Below are 13,394 nucleotides of genomic sequence, written 5' to 3' on the forward strand. Positions count from 1 at the left end.
AGGTTAATTGATAACTCTAAATTGTCCGTAGGTGTGAATGGTTGTTTGTCTCTATGTGTCAGCCCTGCGATAGTCTGGCGACCTGTCCAGGGTGTACCCTGCCTCTCGCCCAATGTCAGCTGGGATAGGCTCCAGCCCCCCCGCGACCCTCAAGAGGATGAAGCGGTTAGAAGATGAATGAATGAATGAATGATATTTATAATTGTTGACTACTTCAAAGTTTTTAAATGTATTGCTAAAATAAATAATATAAATAAAAGACAAACTTAAAAACCGACTTCTGGGGAAAGCAAAACAAAAAAAACTAACATCCGGTATGGACTTCCAGTATGTATACAACTTGCGGTATAGACTTCCGGTATGTATACACAAAGAATATTAACTTCTGGTATGGACTGGATATGGCAGCGCCCTTGTCCGCCATCTTGCCTGCAGCTGGGTACTCTTGCTCAGACTTGCTGCCACTCTAACTGGCACATCTTTCAAAAGAAAAGAGCATCACATTTTCAGCATCACATTATGGTGGAAAGTCTGCACCAGCTAAAGCCATGGCCGGAGGCATTTTGTTTTTGGTTTTCCGTCCATTCTTGTTAATGCAATATCTCAAGAGCGCCTTGAGGGAATTTTGTCAAATTTTGCACAAATATTCACCTGGACTCAGCAATAACCTGATCAGTTTTTGGTGGTTGAAGGTCAAGGTCTCTGTGACCTTGTCTGTTATTTTTGTGAACGCAATATCTCAAGAACAGCTTGAGGTAATTTCTTCAAATGTAAATTGTGAGAGAAACTTGACTGATTTACGGAAGCATACAATGGCCGAGTGGTAATTCTAGTTGGGTAACTGTGACAGGGACAGAACACATAGCCTGGACCACGAAGACACTGGAGCCTGAAGTGCAGCAGCCTGTACCAGTTTGGTGAGAATACTCCAGCCTGGGTCGGTAGTTTGGCTACTGCCCAGGAAGACCAACAAACGGAGCAGCGGAGGAGGTGCTGCGGGAAGTGGATGGTCGGGAGATGCCACGGAACAGGGAGGAATTGGCTGCTGAGAACACTGCGGCCGCTGGCGTCCCACGTGGGCTAGTGACTCCGCCAAAAGGGGAAATGACGAAGGACTGGCAGAGGGGTACTGCAAGGACTTAATGGACTTAATGGGCTCATCAGTTTGTTTGTTTTTTTTACCAGCGGGGTTTATTGTAATAAATCTGTGAACATTTACCCTTGGTCTTGTTTTTAACTCTGCTCACCCCTGATTTCAAAGAAAGAGTCCTAGGGCTCTGTAAACTGCTAGGTGGCGTTTTCAGTCTTTTAATCTATTCTTAAAGCATTTTTAAGTTATTTTTAAATTACTTTTAGTTATTGTTAAATTGCTCTTAATCTATTTATATGTGTTATTAGTATTTAAAGGGTCGATCTGCAGGATTTGAATTGACTCCAGGCCATGCAACATAAGGGTCAAAGATGACCTGGCCTAAGTGAATAGTTTTCTCCCGATTGAGCATTCCAAGATTTTCTAATTAGCTAATAAACACTACAGCATGTAATTGTAATGTATTATTTGAGAGGGACAGTGCAAGTTAATGAACAATACCATACGAGCAATACACTGATGTAAACATGCCAGATTGTAGCCATTGGCTAATTTCCATCTGTTGTCCCTAGCAGATGTTCCCTAGGTAAAACACAAATAAAACAGATACATAACATTCTTAAAACAAAACAACAATACATCCAGTGGATACATATAGTAAAGTGCCGACATGCCTCAAGTACAAACAATAACAAAGTGCAATCAGTCTTAATAAAGTGCATATGGCAGTACTAAGTGCAACGGTCTGGATAACAGTAAAGTGCAGCAGTCAACATGTTTCAATATCAGTCAAGTATACATTCAGTAATGTAATTCTAAATTACAGTTTTTATATGCATTGTATCTGTAATACTTCAACGTATTACACAATAATAGCCATAACTACGTAATATTTACATGTATTGCACAATATCATACCTACACTGCACAGTGTTGAGCATGTAACGCACACACACCCTAAAATACCTATTGCCTGTACACATCCTAGTAGGCTATAATAATACAAAAGCTATGGTGATAGTAATACAAGTTATTAAGTTATATCTCCCCAATGATTGTTATATCTGATAAGAGCTATGTTACTAATAATTACGACTAGTGATATTAATTACTTTGCCCTGATTATTATGATTAATAAGCTATACTAATAATAATCGCTACTAATAATAATGACTGCATCCCCCGACTTATTATTATATCTAATTGGCTATGTTAATAATAATTTCAGCTAATAATTACTAATAGTCTGTACAGGTCTGGTTTGATAATAACCAGTTCTTTAGATGCTTTTTAAAGGAGCTATAAGTGGGGCACTCTCTGACTGTGAGTGGCAGGCTGTTCCATAACCTACCACCCATGACAGATAGGGCAGCCTGGCCAAAAGTGGTCCGCCTGTAAGGGACTACACAGTCTCCTCTAACTACTGCTCTAGTGACCTTGGTTGAGGGTTGAGTGTTTGTATGCTCTAGTGACCTTGGTTGAGGGTTGAGTGTTTGTACGTTTTATAAATTCTTTCAGCGGAGGGGGGGCCAGATCGTGTAGAGTTTTGTACATCAGACAGGCTCGTTTAAAATCAACTAGGTGACTGAAACTCAACAAATCATATTTACGGAGAATGTTACAAGTGTGGTGTGTTGACGGCTTTTTGTCAAATATTTTCAGGGCTCTGTTGTAAAGTGACTCAGCTGATTTAAGTGTAGTCGTACTGGTAAAGGACCAGTTTGTGAGACAGTACTCTAAGCGTGAGAGGATTACTGAAGATAAAAACATTTGAGCCGCTGTGTCCGTCAAGTTATTTCTAATTTGCTTAAAATTCTGCAGATGAAACTTGCTGGATTTAGAGAGGATGTTCAAATGCTTCTTGAATGTTAAACAGGGATCAAGAATGACTCCAAGGTATTTGAATTCGGTTACTATACCAAGCTCCTCGCCGTTTAATAACACGTTCGAATTTGTTATCTCTAGATGGCGTTTACTGAACATCATACAGACTGTTTTTTGGTGTTCAGCAGAAGGCAAGATTTAGTTTGCTTGAATACAAGACAAGGCGCATGTGAGGGAAGTTGAGACTTCAGAAATTGTTTTTGCCTCCCTAAAGATCACTACATCATCTGCATACATTAGGGTGTGTACATTCTGATATTGATTAGGCAAGTTATTAATAAATAAGGAAAATAAAATTGGCCCGAGGACTGACCCCTGTGGAACCCCGACACAGCACTCAAGGCTGGCTGATTTAACACCGTCAACAGTCACATATTGTTTCCTCTCGGATAAGTATGAGGCAAACCAGTGTATAGCGTGTTCTGAGAAATTAAACTGAGTCAATCTGGACAGTAGAACTTGATGGTTTACAGAATCAAAGGCTTTTTTTAAACAGCCTCCACAAGAGCGTTCCTATCCAGCAGACTTTTAACATCTTCTAAAAACACACATATGGCCGTCTCAGTTGAGTGATGGGTGCGGAAACTGAATTGCATGGGGTGTAATGTATGACCCAGGTTGAGATGTTTCATTAGTTGCTTGTTAACCCATTTCTCGGCTACTTTGGATATTATCGGCAAGATACTTATTGGCCGATAGTTCGATGCATCAGTTTTTTTTCCCAGATTTAAAAATTGGGGTTATTGCCGCCACTTTCCAAACCGATGGGACATATGCATGCTTGAAAGAGAGGTTGATAAGATGGGTGATGGGGCGAACCAGGGAATCTTTATGTTGTTTTAGAAAAGTAGCGCTAAGCCCAAAAGTGTCTTTTGCGTTACTGCTTTTAAGACCAGAGATCAGATCAGCTACATCATAATCAGTTATCTCAATGATTGTGAAAACAGGACTGTTGCTGTTCAATGGGCTGTCCGTGCATTCAGGAGAGGGGAATAGTTTAGCAATCTGGTTAGCAGATTCGAAAAAGAAGTCATTGAAACTGTTTGCTAGGCTGATAGGCTCCTTGACTAGGTTGTTATTTATAATAAGTTCTAGGTTATTATTATCTGGCTTCTACTGTTGGCCTGTTAATTTATTAATATTCCGCCAAACCAATTTTCCATTTCCATGTGCATTTACAATGATTTTCAGAAAGAAGTCAGCTTTTGACTTTTTCAAAGTTTGAGTTACTTTGTTTCACATAGAGGTAAATTTTAGTCGGTCAGTAGCCAAGCCAGTTTTTAGTGATTGCTTTAACAGTTCATCTCTCCTGCACATCAGCCTCCTACAGTCCTCGTTTACCCATGGTAGTGAGTGTCTCCTTTTTTTCTTACACCTCCCTCTACAGGTGAAGTGCCCCATGACCTCTTTGACTGACCTATTAAACAGATGACAAGCAGGGATTACAGCTACACTAGACAAGACATCAGACCAGTTGTGATTGTGGAGGGCTGTAGCAAAATTTTGCTGTTAGCTTCTAGGTATAAAATCATAGAGAGGTGTAGAATTTGTAGGTTTTGAGAGGGAGCGATGTCGTTGTTTTATGAGTTTCCTAGTAAAGAGGATGGCATTGTGATCTGAAAGGCCAGTAAGGAGGTTATAGGTTTTTGTGACGCTGTCAGGACAAGTTGTAAATAATAAATCTATTCTTGTTCTAGAGTGATCAGTGCAACAGCATCAATAAGTGATTAACATAGGCAGGATTGAAATAAAATAAATAGATAAAATAAAAATCAACCAGCCACCCTCCTCCCCTGACAAGTAAAGAACAGTCCCTTCACAAGTAAAGAACAGTCCCTAAAGTGCGGTGAGGTTTGTCGGCCGTTACCTGCCACAAAGAGAGAAATGTGAACGGCTCGTTTCTCCCCTGACACATCACATACCTGTGTGCCGCCACGGCTCGGCTGTTCAGGTATTTCTGGGCAGTCATGAAATCAACAAAGAGGAAATTATTGGACCTGGAGCCAGACTTCTCCGTCACCGGAAAGCCCTTATCTTGCGCCATATTTGACAGGAATACGGCGTCTGTGACCCCCGTTCAACCCACAATCGGCAGGATTCGCCTTTAGTTTCTGCTGCTGGTTGAAATCTGTATTCACACAGCATGCTCCTGAATGATTTGTTTTGCTAGTCGCAAATGCGAGTAAAATGCTCGCACCATAGAGCTCTGTGGAAAACAAATCACTGTAGCATATATAAACAAATCCATTAGGGGGGATTCCAACGTGTTGTCGTTGTTGCAGTGTCTATAGGGATTCCATCATATTGTCATTGATATGGACCAATGTCAGCCGTCTCTGGGGGTCCCCTTCCCAGGGCCGTCGCAATCAGACAGGCAAACTAGGCAATTGCCTAGGGCCCCGAGCTGTTCTTTGCCTCCATGCAAGACTTTCCAGAGTTTGTTTCCGGACTGCTTCCTTGCTATCGACCCTGCCACTCCCTGACTCTCCTGCTTCGTCTGTTTCCCAGTAAACCACTCTACCTTCTTCTGTTTCCTGTGGCTGTCTGCAAAGACTGTCACCCTTTACTGGCAGAAAAAGCCCTTTACTGGCAGAATGAGAAACTGTACAAGATGCAGCATAGGAGTGCATAAACACTCAGTTTCTGAAATAAACAGAAAAAATTAACTTACATGTCCGAGTTATTACAAATAACCAACATTAACTAAAGGCATTTATACATCATCATATATGTTCTGCATATGTTCTATGTGAATACTAAACTACATACAAACTGTGACAGTAGTAACTATTATTTTAGCCTCACACCGAAACCACATCAACACTGCATCCACAATCACAATTGTACAGGAAAGCCAGCTAGGCTACTCAGTTAGCTCAACACTGGGCTAATATACAAGCAGGCAAATTACTGCGTCAAAACTTACCAACATTACAACAGTGCAACAACACATCTAAGATCATAAAATACAGAGAAATAACTAAGCCATTTCACCATATGAACACCTTAGCAGCAATACCAAACTTACATCATCAGTGACTTCTGCACTGCAGAATGCATGGAGTGAAAGACACGGAAGTAACCTGTGATGCAAAATGAGATTTCAAAATTAGTCTCTCTAACCAAAATGTCTATAAACATGAAGAATTCACAACAGCCGCCCCCACATTTGAGCTGCAGATGTGCAATAACAAGAATTCTTCAGGTGTCTTTGGTATCATCCTCGCTGAGAGCGGGGAATTGGATCAGGCGGGCGACTGGTCTCACTGGGCTCATGAGTCTGCAACAGGGAGATCGGACTGTGGCTGACTATTCCATCGGCTTCTGCACCCAGGCCCGCCAGAGTGATTGGAACTCTGCTGCCCTTTGTGATGCCTTTCTTCATGGGTTAGTGGACTACATCAAAGATAAACTGGTATCCCATGATCTCCCGGCCACGTTGGATGGATTGGTAGAACTGGCTGTCGGAGGGAACTTTGCATCCAGGCTCCGAGGCAAGAACGACGTCGGGGGGCCCAGACTTGCCAGCAGTCCTCCCGTCTTAGAGTGAGTCCCACCGGTGTCAATCCGCCCAGTCACCACAGCAGGACTGCAGCCCAGGGGGCCTGAACCCATGCAGTCAGGATGCACCAGTCTGACCCCAGGGGAACAAGAGTGCCGAAGCCAGGGGAATCTTTGTCTGTAATGCGGCCAGGCTGGCCATTTTGTCTCCCGCTGTCCAGCAAAAAGCAGGGCTTACCAGTAGAGTACTAGCGAGTCGGACCCCAAATAGACTCTCCTCCAGCCCAAAACCCCTGTCTCACGGCAGGCTCCTCCTCCTAGATGGGGCCCACACCCTCACCACCTTCATCGACTCTGAGGTCAATATCAGCTTCATCGATGAGGAGCTCGCCAAGCAGTTGGTGAATCGGTCTTTTCCCTCTTCCGCAGCTTGTCCCAGCCAATGCTCTCGACGGCCATTTCATGGGCACCGTGACTCACCAGACCACCCCTGTACACATGCTCCTGTCCAGCAGCCACCATGAGACCATCCAGTTTCACATCCTGGCATCATCCTCATGTTGACTGGACCATGTCTGCCTGAAACAAGCCTCCACTCCCCAACAGTCATCTTCAGTCTGTAGTCTGCGTGACCTGTCGGGGGTGCCCCCTGGGTACCACAACTTTCGGGAGGTGCTGTCAGTAACGCCAAGACCACCTCTCTGCCCCCTCATTGGCCTTTTGACTTTGCCATCGACCTGCAGCCAGGCACGTCGCCTCCCAACTCTCTCTGGGCCTGAGAGAGAGGCCATGGAAAAATACATACTCAATGTAATAATACTAATACTCCCTAGCTGCTGGCATAATCTCTGATAATAAAATTAAACAAAAATGACGTGCAGTTTGGGGCTGCAGTGCAGAGAGCAGAGGGGGAGCATTGGTTTGTTATTTTATTTATTCAGAGAACAGCGTTTTCCAGTTTTGTATTAAACTGATTTAAATAACTCATTCACGTTTATAAGATCTCTAATCTAAAGCTTAAATCTGCTAAATGCCAACTAATTTTCACCACATTATTTTTTAATCTCTGTCATGTTTAACTTAGATGTTTCATAGGCATCTGCATATTGTGAACATACAAGAGCACAATAAAATTGTAATTTCTAGTAATGACAAGCAGCATTTATGTGCATTATCAGGTGTAGAGTTTGTTAGTGCCTTCGAAAGAAATGGAGCTAAAAAGATATTGATGAATGCCGAAATACATGTAAATTTCTTTCTGCTAACAGTTTACACAAAATTTTGTTCTGCTGATGTTTCATGAATGAGACCCAATAAGTACACCTGCTGTATAAAGGCAACCTCCAAAAAAACATTTTAATTAAATAAAGATATAAAGGATGACACAAGAAGGCAACACAACTAAAAGCAGCAACAATGAGTGTAAAGTCAGAGATTCATGTGAGCCTTAAGTTCCCCTAATGACTTGTTTTCAGTATCTGGTTTAAACAGGAAATGTGTCATCACCACTTGACCACTTACTGTGCACTGCCGGTAGACTGCATACACACAGTACATGCACAAACTCAACATATGAGCATAGTGATGAGATGAATTTATTCATTTGTGACACCTGGTTCAGTCACTGTACACTTACAGAGACAAAAAGATGGCTTTACTGATGGTGTTACTGAATTAGCAGCAGACGATGTGTTTCAAATGCATAGAGGAGGTTTCACCACTTCCTGCATAATGCTCTCACAGTGCTGTAGTCTAAGCAGTCACTCTTGTTGGAGTGGAACAGAAAAACCACTAAGAGGATGTGATCACTTCCTCACTTTACTCTCTACTGCTGATGCTGGCTGTCTCTCTCTGCCTTTGCAACAATGGTATGTTCTCTATACAGTCACTTCAACTGAAGACATGAATGCTTTTGTTCAGTTTGGTTTTCTGCATGGAGATTTTGTCAGTCCAGATAAAAATGGTTGATTTCATCCTTGTTGAATGCATGCCACTGATGTGCTGGAGGGAGACTTTTTATTATGTTTGGTATGTGTGTGTGCATGAAGAGAAACAAATCATGATGTCATATTTCTCATATCATAACTGCTTCAGAGTGAATGGAAACAGAAGCTTTCAGTTACTTTGGTGTTTTTTTTTGTTTGTTTTTTGCGAGCATGAAATCGTTTCAGATTGCATTCACATCACATCACTGGTAACGGAATACTACACCCACAAAATTACCATTTATAATTTGTCAATTAGTCATGCTGTGTTACCTTGAATTTGTGAGAAAAAAAAAACGTTGCTTTTCTCGCATTCCTCCAAGGAAAATAGTAAGCATATTGATTTCCTTATTGACTGATTGGGGACCAATTTTAATAACAGTAAAACTGTATCCAAATAACCATTTACATACTGTCACACAACTCAGTGTATTTTTATAGAAAAGTTTGTATGATATCATTCGAAACATTTTTTTGTGACCCTGCCTCCTTACAAGAGCTTGGGACTGCTACTTTGTTTTCTGCCATCAGCGCATTGGTCACGGGATCAAGCCTTTATAAATACGTGGGATATGTACAAATTTGGGTGCATTAGTTTTTATAGAAAAACAGACAAAAATATTGGGAGAACAGATTGCATAATTTGCACAACTTGTGATGTAAAATCCAAGTCTCCTTCACAAACACATGCATTTTTTTTTTGCCAAAACATTACTATATAAAACTAACTGAAAGCAAAACTCCTCTATGATTTCTTCGAAGTCAGACTCCAATACTACATTTTTGTGAAGTACTGAGCATATTGTAGATGATATGATAGATGAGACTTGGATTATACTGCACGAGTTGTGTGAGAGTTTGTAAATGGTTGTTTTGATATAGTTTTGCTGTCGTTAAATGTGGACCCTAATCAATCAAGAAATAAATGTGTTTGCCATCGTCCGTAGAGGCATACGAGAAAAACAAAGTTTTCCTCATGAATTCAAGGTAACACAGCATGACTAACTGATTTAGAAATGGTCATTTTGTGGGTGAAGTGTTCTTTAAACAGGATACAGACTATAGTCATAAAAACTAGATCAGCAGGTTTTTTGCTAATTGCCTCAACACACTACGAGCTGGAGAGGGAAGCACAAAAGAGGGATGTGAATGTGAACAGAGAAAGGGAAGTGGAGTGAAGCTTTAACTTTTTACAGCTGGAGCTGGCCCCTTTCTTGTAGCAGTAGTGAAGCCCTTGGGGAAGAACTAGATGTGGTGAGTGACAAGGCTATGGGTGGGAGGGAGCATCAGACTGACTGAAGGAGGAGCCTGAAGAGAAGAGAGCCAGCCAAAGGGAGGGGCACAGATAGGCTTGGCAGATGTGTTTTGAGAGAACACAAGACAGGAAATGCCTGCCGGCTGCACAGACAACTCACAGATCAACTTTTTCACTTTTCATTCTCTTTCTTTCACTTTGGTTAATTTCTCGTGGAGTGTGTCAGAAACCTCCCTGCTGATGTCATGGATAACTTCCAGACTGTCCTGCGTTTCTTTATGAACCAGAAAGCCACCATTGGCTACAGTTTCATGGCTCTCCTGACTATAGGTGGGGAGCGAGTCTTCTCCATGGTTTCCTTTCAGTGCCCGTGCAACCATGACCAGAACTTTGCCTATGGGCTGACTTTCCTGCTGGGCCCGGCTGCAGTGCTGCTGGTTTTGGGTCTCTTCTTCAGCACCAGGTTGTGGAGGCTCTATACCGGCTGCTGCCTTGATTGCATGAAGCTGTGCCCCCGTGGGAACTGCTTTGGCTGCCTCAGGGTGTTCCTTAGCATCTTCACTGGAGCTTGTGTGGCTCCTATAATGTGGCTCTCTGTGGCCCTGCTCAATGGAACCTTTTATGAGTGTGCTGTCAGTGGTCTTGATGATAACCTGGTCGTGGATCTGTTCTGTAAAAACAAAACTTTGAAATGTAGGGAGGAGCTTGCCCGAGTGCCCTGTGACCGGTCCAATCTGTCCAGTGATGAGCGCATGGAGCTGCTGCTAATGTTGAGGGCTCAGTCACAGGTAAGAGACACTCACCTGTATCTGTGTGAAGGAATGAGATGGTATTTACTGCATGGAGTGGCAATGCGGGAAATGACATGTTGCAATTTTTTTTTATTTTTTTTTTTAACAACTTATTATGTCCATTACTATATGTTGCTAGAGATTACAGTTATCTATGTCATGTTGCTGTACATGGACTGTAGACCACACCATGTAAATTTCATGTAACCAAAATAATATTGTCACACAAGGCTTACTTCCCATTGCCAGTAGGTGGCACAATGAGTATGACACCTATGGAGATAGATTTGTTATTATGTGTGTGAACAGATCAGCAATCTGTGTGTAAATGTATAATCTGTAGGCTAAATATAAAACACTTTCCACAAATACAAAAAAAGATTTGTAAACTCACAAAAATATTTTGCAAGTATAAAATGGATCTGCAAATACACAAACACATTCCACAAACAAAAAAAAAATATCTGTGAATACATTAAATTAATTTGCAAATAAATGAAAAGCATTTGTGAATATCTTCCTAACATTTACAACTTTAGAACAGGCATTTGTTTGTGAACTCCTTTTTATTTGTGAATCGAAAAAACATTTGTGGATCTCAGTTCTACGTGTGTGAATTTGCTTTTTACACACACAGAGTTTTGAAACAAACTTTCCTCTGGTCCGAGCGAAAATGCACATGTATCGCTCTGCCATTTTCGGATAGCACGTGATCACCCAGATGATGACGTCGTTTCCGCACGTCAAAGTAAGAGCACGCAGTCTTTCTATGAGCTGTTTTTTTTTTTTTTTTTAAATAATCAGCGATAAGTAACGTGCATTCATTGTTTTATGTTAATGTCATACAGTGCGTATTAGTGTGTGTTTATTTGTTCTATGTATATTATCTGGCACACACTTTTGTATACATTTCTGTTTGAGTATGAAAGGCACGGCCACGCTAGTGGGCAACGTTCTCTAAGGTGGCTTGGCTGCTTCTCCAGTTGGCAGTTATCAGCCAACTCTGTGGAGCTCCGCTTTTCTTTTTTTTTTCCGTTGAGCTTTTGCTCTTTGTCGTCGTTTTTATTAATGTCTGTCTGCGTGTGTGTGTTGTCTGTGGGTGTCTGTGTGTGTGGGGGGGTAAGTGTAATGTTGTGTAAGTGGATGTGTGCGGAGGTGTGTGTATTTTTTCATAATTGTTTTCCTGTCTGTGTGTTTGTTTGTTTTATGTGTCGCGTGTATTTTTTCATAATTGTTTTCCTGTCTGTGTGTTTGTTTGTTTTATGTGTCGCGACTGCTCCCTGCCTAGTGTATTGTCTGACCACTTCCCGTTATGCCCGCTGCCTAGTGTATTGTCTGACCACTTCCCGTTATGCCCGCTATTTTGGATAAGTGTGCTGCATGTCTGTTGATGATCATACTTCCCTAATGGGGAGTGATGTTGTGAATGAAAACTCCTTGTGGATGGAGCACGACAATCTAGAAATGGAAACTTCTGTGTTTACAGACTACAAACCTTATAGCATGGTGGATGAAATTGATCCAGATAATAATTTCTATGCAAAATTTAACCATAGCTGTAAATATTACTCAGAAANGTGAATGAAAACTCCTTGTGGATGGAGCACGACAATCTAGAAATGGAAACTTCTGTGTTTACATACTACAAACCTTATAGCATGATGGATGAAATTGACCCAGATAATAATTTCTATGCAAAATTTAACCATAGCTGTAAATATTACTCAGAAACAAATTTTAATAAATGCATTGATCTGCAAAATAAAATATCTCTTATACACTTTAATTGTAGAAGTCTCTATGCAAATTATGACTCTATAATACATTAACTCACCATTTACCATAATAGCTATGTCTGAAACCTGGTTAAAATCAAGCAAAGGAACAGATTTTGCAATTAGGGGGGATGAAATGTTTTACACAAACAGGGAATGTAAAAATGGTGGTGGTGTTGCACCATATATAGACAAAAACTTTGATTACAAGGTGATAGAGAACATGTCTGTGGCTGTGGAAGATGTGTATGAATCCATAACAGTGGAAATATGTATGGGAAAACAGAAAAATATAATAGTAAGCTGTATTTACAGGGCTCCTGGAGTAAATATAGAGGTATTTAAGGAAGGGATGGAAAAGCTGTTCTCTTCAAACACCCAGAAAGATTTACTTATATGTGGGGATTATAACATAGATCTTCTAAATGCCAGGAAACACAAACCAACAGAGGACTTTATTGATACAATGTTCTGTATGAGCTTGTTTCCAGCAATTACAAGACCCAGTAGGATAACCCTGCAAAGTGCCACTTTGATTGATAATATATTTACCAATATTGCATATAATAATATAGTCAGTGGGCTTTTGTATAATGATACTAGTGACCATCTACCTGTTTTCATGGTGTATGATCGTAACTATAGATTGAGGAAAGATAAATCAAATATCAAATACACACGAATAAGAACAGAAAAATCAGTTAATGCATTCAAAGCTGACCTATTAGCTCAAAACTGGGACTCAGTTTTGAAAGAAAATGATGTAGATATAGCTTATGATAAATTTTTAGAAATATTTACAGGAATGTATGATAAGAATTGTCCACTTAAAAAGGTCAATCGGAAAAATAAAAGTACAAGCAGCCCATGGTTAACAAAAGGACTGATAAATGCTTGTAAAAAGAAAAAACACTTACATAGGCAATTTATTAAATATAGAACTAAGGAGGCAGAACTGAAATACAAAAAATACAAAAATAAGTTAACCACTATTATGAGGATCTGCAGGAAGGACTACTACGCTAATTTAATTGAAAGTAAGAAAAATAATCTGAAGGACATATGGAAAGTACTTAACAACATTATCAGTAGGACAAATGAGAACTTTTACCC

At 40.7% G+C, this 13,394-nt stretch overlaps 2 protein-coding genes across 3 annotated transcripts in view; both read left to right on the top strand.

Moving 5' to 3' along the window:
- The window catches only part of LOC126391221 (uncharacterized), a 248,074-nt gene that overhangs the window by 218,097 nt on the left and 16,583 nt on the right, over positions 1-13,394 (top strand). The gene's annotated exons all lie outside the window — the stretch shown is intronic.
- Positions 1-13,394, top strand: part of LOC126391232 (calcium homeostasis modulator protein 5-like) — a 42,444-nt gene that overhangs the window by 23,095 nt on the left and 5,955 nt on the right. Inside the window, exon 1 of one of the 2 annotated variants that reach the window (XM_050045854.1) lies at positions 8,378-10,503. The exons of the other annotated variant lie outside the window; for it this stretch is intronic. Coding sequence (XP_049901811.1) covers positions 9,961-10,503 — 543 coding nt within the window. The 5' untranslated portion in view covers positions 8,378-9,960. Of the gene's footprint in view, positions 1-8,377; positions 10,504-13,394 lie in introns of those variants that run through there. 2 annotated transcript variants of the gene reach the window in all.

Source organism: Epinephelus moara, chromosome 6, assembly GCF_006386435.1.
Source record: "Epinephelus moara isolate mb chromosome 6, YSFRI_EMoa_1.0, whole genome shotgun sequence".
NCBI lineage: Eukaryota > Metazoa > Chordata > Actinopteri > Perciformes > Serranidae > Epinephelus > Epinephelus moara.